General features: G+C 40.5%; 1 protein-coding gene across 7 annotated transcripts in view; it reads right to left on the reverse strand.

The window, feature by feature from the left end:
- The window catches only part of sls (sallimus), a 249,950-nt gene that overhangs the window by 69,257 nt on the left and 173,201 nt on the right, over window positions 1-7,492 (reverse strand). For 5 of the 7 annotated variants that reach the window (XM_071587293.1, XM_071587294.1, XM_071587292.1 and 2 more), the window contains one exon: window positions 263-7,492. This exon is cut by the window's right edge and continues 1,164 nt beyond it. The exons of the other annotated variants lie outside the window; for them this stretch is intronic. In XM_071587293.1, coding sequence (XP_071443394.1) covers window positions 263-7,492 — 7,230 coding nt within the window. The remainder of the gene's footprint in view (window positions 1-262) is intronic. 7 annotated transcript variants of the gene reach the window in all.

The raw sequence follows: 7,492 nt of genomic DNA on the forward strand, positions 1-7,492 counted from the left end.
CTCCCATAGTCTGGTCTAGTTTCCTGACTCATATACTTACCTTCCTTTTCACAAGTAGTGGCCTCATACACAGCCATTGCTGTTGTTGGACTGGAAATCAAACTAAATGTTGCCTGTTGTGATCGTGTATTCTCCTGAGATGAAGTGTCATAGGTCCCTGTCCCTTCCCCCGCAACCGCCTCCTCTCTCATAATGGCTTCATATGGTTGTATGTCAATTGTAGAGTGTTGTTTTGAGACAGATGACAAAACAACATACTCACCTTCCCTATCTTCTGGCTGCACTTCAGTCACAAGGAGAAGATTTTTCTCCTCCTCAACTGAAACACCAACTTTCTTCATGTCTGGACGGGCAAGCCCTGGAAGAATAGCTTCCAACTCTCCAGGACTTGCTTCCGTCACTTGTAGCCCATGTCTTTGGGTTGGTATTGCCTGCTTTGCTGTGTCAGTTTGCGGTGTCGCTGCATCAAAGGGAGTCAGGCCCTGATCTGTCACTACCTCAGTCTTTAAAGCAACCTCTCTATGGATTACATCTGGTGATGCTAATACATGAGCAGCTAGCATTGCACTAAAATCTGATAATTCCCTTTCCTCACCAACCACCTCAGTAACTAACAAACTCCTATCCTCAAGAAAAGTAAGTTCTGCTTTGGACTGATCTGGTTTCAAGTCTTCTTTCAAAAAGCCTGTGCTTTGACCTGTAACTACCTCTGAATGCATTACTACATCTTGGCCTCCCAATGCTACGTTTGGTCGAGCAGACTGTTTTTCAGGTGCTTCTTTAGACGTATATGCTCCTTCCCGATCCTCTGCAATAACTTCTGATACTGTAATTACTTTCTTTTCTTCAAAGCTTAAGTCAGCAGTCTTAGTTTCTGGATGGAAAACAGTTTCAAAACTCCCTTCACATTCACCAGCTGTGTGCTCAGAATGTACCAAGCTCTCCAGGGGAATTTGTTCAGGCTCAGCTTGAACAGGTGCTGGACTATCATAAGAAATTTCTGTTACTCCTAATCTAAGATCTGCTTCACTTGTTTCAGCCACTTCCCGTCCAGAGACTTCAGTTTTTGCAATACCTTCCATAGGTTTCCGTGGTACAATATATTCTCCTTCCTTATCCTGAGTTGCAACTTGTAATATGCTTGCAGTTCGTTGTTCCTCAAAGTTCACTTCTGCACTCTTACCAGCTGGTACAAATTTGTCTGAAAAAATTCCTTCCGATTCATTCACAACTCCCTCTGACACAATAACACCTTCAACAACACTTTGAAGGGCAAGTGCTGTTTCTTTAATGGGTGACTCCCTTTTCACTTCTTCAATGTGCATCTCCGATGAGACCTCTGTTTGCTCCAAGTATTTCTGACTCACTATTTCTTTGTGAGCAGCATGTGCACTAGGTAGTTCCATTTTTTTCAGTGTTTCTTCTTTGTCTTCCAGAATCACCTGAGTGACGCTTACACTTCTGCCTTCTTCAAAAGTCAATTCAGCACTAGATTTTACTAAAGTTGGCTGCCCTTGAAACTCTATCTCCTTTTCTGTTGATGTAGTTACAGAATGTACAAGATGTTCAAATGGCACTTGCTCAGGTTTAGCATACTTCCCTTCAGGAACTTTTTTCAACTCTGATTCCTCAACAATCGATTCTGTCATTACTTCTGATTTTATTGCTATTTCATGACCAGTGACACTAGGCATGGCTACCAAACTTTTAGGACCTGCCACTGAATATTCACTTTCCTTATCCTCAGTAAATACCTCAGTAACAGTGATACTTTTGCCTACTTCTGCCAATCCAATTTCAGCACTATGAGTTTCTGGCTTGAAAACACCAGAGAATTCTTTTTCCCTTTCACCAATAATTGCTTCTGAACTTACTATACTCTCAAAAGTTGACTGCTGTGGCTGCGCTGTAGCACTTTGTACCATATCTCTCTCTGGCAATAAATTTAAGCCTTGCGCAGTTATAACTTCTTCCATTTGTGCAATTTCTCTGCTTAATATTTCTGGAAGTGCTACACGCCCTTCAGGAACACTAGGAGCCTCATATTCTCCTTCTCGATATCCTGTTCTAACTTCTGTAACCATGATACTTCTACCTTCTTCAAATGACATATCTGCAGTTTTTGTGTTTAAACTAGTTCCTGCAACAAAGCTACCCTCTTTTTCTTGAACTAATGGTTCACTTGAAAGGATACCCTCAAATGTCAAGTTTTCTGGAATAGCCTTAGCACTTTTAGGAGCCAGAGAAGGAACACCCTCAGTAGCTTGGTATTCAGTTGTGACTTCTGTTGTTTCTGCTACTTCTTGACCATCTATTGCTAACCCAGAAACAGCCTTTTTAGCCTCTGGCATATCTAAAGTAGGTAACTGCCCTTCTTTATCATCCATTGAAACCTCAGTGACTACTGTGGTTTTCTTCCCTTCTTCAAAAGTTACCTCTGCACTCTTTGTTGTTGCAACAAATTTCCCAATAAATTCACTTTCCTTCTCATGACCAGTCTCTTCAGTGATCGTGATAGAAGTGGATGTTTCACATGTTTCAACTGCTGACTGCTTGGCTGCTGGAGTAATTTCTTCCATGTCTTTCACAGCTAGATGGGCCAATGTTTCAGACTGCTCTGCTACTTCATGACCTATAATATCTGGAAGAGCTTGGCCTTCTTTTGGATGTAAAGGTTCAAAATAAGTATCTTCCTTATCTTCAGTGATGACCTGCAATACCGTAACACTTCTGCCAACCTCAAAGTCCATGTCTGCTTTTTTCCCTTCCATTTTTAGTTCTTGAATACCTTCTCCTTCCTTTTCTGAAATAATAGCCTGAGTTAAAATCAAACTTTCAAAGGGTAACTGTCCTTTTTTCGCTTGAGTTTTGTTTGGTAATTTTGTTATGAAATCTTTCACATCAATACCAAGAACAACCTCAGTCATTTCAGCTGCTTCTTGGCTAGGAATACCGGGGAGAGCAATTTGTTGTTCTGGTTTTTTAGGCTCCACAAATTCACCTTCTTTGTCTTCAACCATAACTGATGATGATGAAACAATTCCATGGCCTTCTTCAAGACTCACTCCAGCCATCTTCTGATCAGGTACAAATTTATCTGTGAACTCTCCCTCTTTTTCCCTGACTGATGCCTCCATTAAGACAAGACTTTCAAAGGGCAGCTGTCCATAGCTAGCCTGAGCAGAATCTTGGGTGAGTTCTTTCAGCTGTCCGACTTCTAAATTGGAAATCACCTCTGATTTTTCTGCAACAACATGGCATGTTATATTTGATAGAGCAAATTTTCCTTCTGGTGTAGTGGTAATTTCTTGCTCCCCCTCTTTATCTTGAGTAATAACTTCAGAAACAGAAATAGTCTTTCCTTCTTCAAAAGCCATGTCAGCAATCTTCTTATCGGGTATTTTTTCAACAAAATCTCCTTCCTTTTCTATTGAGGCATTTACTGATTGTACCAGGCTTTCAAATGGTAGTTGCTCGGCAGATGCTTTAGCTTCAAGCAAAGTTTCAGATTTGACCTCAATTGGGCTTGGTTCAGCCATTATAACCTCAGTTTTCATGGCAACCTCATGAGTTGATATGTCTGATTTTGCAAATTTGCTCTCTGGTTTTTCCAATTGATCATACATTTTTTCCTTGTCCTCAGCTGTAACTTCTGTAACTGATACTACTCTCCTCTCCTCGAAAACTATTTCTGCACTCTTGGAATCTGGTATAATCTTGTCATTTAATAATCCCTCAGTTTCACTGGGACTAGCTTCAGATTGGATTAGAGCAGACAGTGGCAATGTTTGTGGTGTTGCATGCAACTCTTCAGCAGCTGCTTCATGTTTAAATTCTTCTGCAGTGGTGCCTGTAATTATTTCAAGTTTTTCTGCTATCTCTTGTCCATAAATATGTGGATGAGCAACTTTGGATGATGGCAGTTCTGGAGTAGGTACCACACCTTCCTTATAATCAAGAATTACTTCAGAAGTAATTCCGACACCACCTATGCTTTCTTCCAAAGTAACTGCTACTGTTTTAGTTTTAGGTTTTATTAAGTCCTTCATGGAACCTTCGGCTTCCCCTGCAGTGGTTATACTTGTTTCCAAGCTTTTAAAGGGAATTTGTTCTTGCCTTGCAACTGCTTCTTCCTTTACCTCAATATCAACATTTCCCACTGAGTATTCAGCCACAATCTCTGTTTTCTGGGGTAATTCATGTGGAGTCAACAATTCTGATAGAGCTATTCCCGGATGAGGAATATCAGTAGTAGAGAATTTTCCTTCCTTATCTTCAGTTGTTATCTCAGTAATTGCTATACTCTTGGTTGTTTCAAATTCCAAAGCTGCAGTACCTCTTTGTGGCTGGGGGGCACCCTCAAACATCTTCTCCTTCTCTGCAACTCCTGTTTCGGTGAAGAGTAAACTTTCGAATGGTAAATGATATGGCTGAGCCTTAGCAGTCACTGGAATATCTTGATCCACTTTGCCTAAACCATATTGCAGTGCAATTTCCATTTTCTGAGCTATCTCCTGTGCAGTGACATCAGGAAGTGCATGTCCCTCAATAGGCATGATTGGAGAGAGATAATTTGACTCTTTATCATGAATAGTAATCTCCGTAACATTAACACTCCTTTCAATTTCAAATTCAAGCTGTGCTCTTTTGTTTTCAACCTTCAATTTTCCATCATATACTCCCTCTCGTTCTTGCACTAATGCTTCCATTTGTTCTAAGCTCTCATATGGAATCTGATTGGCAGTAGCAACTTCTGTAATTGTTTCCATAGGTTTTACATCCTTTGTTTGGGATTCGGTATGAATTTCCAACTTCTGAGCCACTTCTTGTGTCAATATATTAGGCTCGGCATATTTACCTTCTGGTTTCTCCACGGCAGTATATTCACCTTCTTTATCATCAGCTATGATTTCAGAGACAGAAATTACTTCTCCTTCTTCAAAAATTACTTCTGCATTTTTTCCATCAGGCTTCAATTTCTCAGAAAATACTCCTTCCTTTTCAACAGCTTTTGTTTCAGCCATAATAACACTTTCAAAGGGTAGTGGTGCAAGATTAGCACTAACTGTTTGAGGCAGCAGCTGGTGGAGTTCTGACACACTACTTTCAGATATGATTTCAGTTTTTTGGGCTACTTGCTGTCCTATAATATCAGTTTGGGCCATTTTCCCTTCGGGAGCCTCAGGAGATGACATTAACTCCTCTCTGTCATCTGGCAAAACTTCTGTTATTGATAAGCCTTCTTCCATAGAATCAAAAGTGGCCGCTGCAGTGAAGACATCAGGTCGAAAATCAGGTCTATAATCACCCTCCCTTTCCCTCACCATTGTTTCACTTAAAATTAGACTTTCAAATGGAATGTGATCCAACTTGGCCTCACTTTGCTTTGGCTTATCTGAGATGATATCTCCAATACCCATATCCGCAGAAACTTCTGAAATGACAGCCACAGGATGATTACCAGTTAAATCTGAATGAGCTTTCTTTTCAGATGGAGAGTCTTTTGGTATATAAGTACCTTCTTTATCCTCAATCAAAATTTCTGTGACTTCCATTAATGTTGACCCACCCTCTTCTAAGCTAACCATAGCAGTTTTACTTTCAGGCTTAATATCACCTAAAAACTCACCCTCTCTCTCTGAGACTGAATGCTGTGATAACACTGCACACTCTAAGCCAGATTGCTCAGGATAAGCGACGCCTTTAACTGGGGATGACCGATCAAATGCATCAACAGAGAGTCCTGTAACTATTTCCTCTTTCATTGCAACTTCATGGCCCTCTACATCTGGAATTATTACTTTCTTCCCTGAAGGAGTTTGCTTGGATGCAAAATCTACTGTTCGGTCCTCAGTTATCACTTCTGTTATATGTAATCCAGTTTCTGTATCAACTTTAATCTCTGCCATCTTTTTTTCTGGAAGCAAGATCTCTTCCATAATTTTTTCTCCTTCACCTGGTGCCATCTCTGTCACTAATAGCTCTGTTAAAGGTTCACTAAGAGGCTTAGCTTGGCCTTTCAAGGGTTCCTCAAATTTGAAGTGTCCTACTCCTGTTTCTGACAATGTCTCACTTTGGATTGCAACTTCATGGCCTGGAACAACTGGAGTTGCACTGGATTGTTTTGGTTGTTCATACCCAGTATACTCTCCTTCAGTGTCATGTGTTAACACCTGTGTCACTGAAACACCTTCTAAACCTTCACCTAACTCTACAACTGCTTTCTTCTTGTCTGGTTTGATACTGAGAGCTAATTCACCTTCCTTTTCACCAAGCTGTGACTGAGTAACCATTATGCCTTCAATGAGAGTGTGTTCATATTTTGCCATACCTACATGAGGAATATCATCATGCATTGGCATCTCTCTAGTGTCAACATTAACTTCGGACTTCACCGCTACTCTTTTAACTGTTACCTCAGGTAAAGCAAAACACTTTCCTGGTTTGGTGGGCTCATGGTATTTTCCTTCTTTATCATCAGTAAATACTTCTAAGACAGTAAGACTTTCTTCAGGCAAAAATGTTAAACCGGCTGTTCTTCCATCAGGAACTGTCTTAGGTTTATGATCTGCTAAACTTTCCCCGACCACAGCTTCCTCTATGATTGTTTCACAAAAAGCCTCATGGCTCTGCTGAGCTTGATTTGTCAATAGCTTATCTTTCGGCAGCATGCTAGCCATGCCTTCTGGAAGTGTTTCTTCAACCAAAGCGGTTTGTAAAGCATGACTAGGCATTAATTTTCCTTTGTGAGACTCAGGTAAATCATACACTGGGAAATGATCCTCCTTTTCTCCAGTTTCTGTCTGAATAATACTAATACCAGTCAATGGACTATAACCTTCTTCAATTTGGCATGGTAATGGCTTTTCTATACTAGCCATACTAATCTCTTTCTCTTGCATATGAACCATTGATATCTCTTTTGCCTCAAAAGTTTCAACAACAGGAACAGCTTCATCCGTACGGTAACGCAAAACTTCTGAAAATTCTCCAGGAACATCTCCTGTTTCTATCTGGGAAATTGCAATTGATTCTTCTGGCCTGATACTACTCTCAGCTTTCACTGCCTTTGGAATTTTGAGTGGTATAAAATCACCCTCAGCATCTTGCACAACTGGCTGTGTTATACCAGACGTTTCAAGACAAGTAACAGAAGTAACAGCTTTTCTTCCTTCTGGTCCCGCATCTACTGTCAGCATTCCTTCTTTCTCTGTTGCCAAAGTAACTGCTGTTACAGTTGACTCTTGCTCAAGGAACTCGATATCCACTTTTTTTGCCTCGCACTCCGATGTCTTCAGCTCAACTTCTTTGTCATGAGATGACACCATAGTTACAGTAACCCCTTCAGTTAGTGTTACCTCACTTGTTGCTTTAGAAATTTCTGGTTTCTCTTTAGAATAGAACTCTCCCTCTCTTTCACCTGTTTTAACCTCAGATACCATCACTGATGAATCTTCAAAGGCAGTCAATACTAATCCAGCTTTATGTGCTG

This window comes from Hetaerina americana, unplaced genomic scaffold, assembly GCF_022747635.1.
Source record: "Hetaerina americana unplaced genomic scaffold, ioHetAmer1.1.p SCAF_3, whole genome shotgun sequence".
NCBI lineage: Eukaryota > Metazoa > Arthropoda > Insecta > Odonata > Calopterygidae > Hetaerina > Hetaerina americana.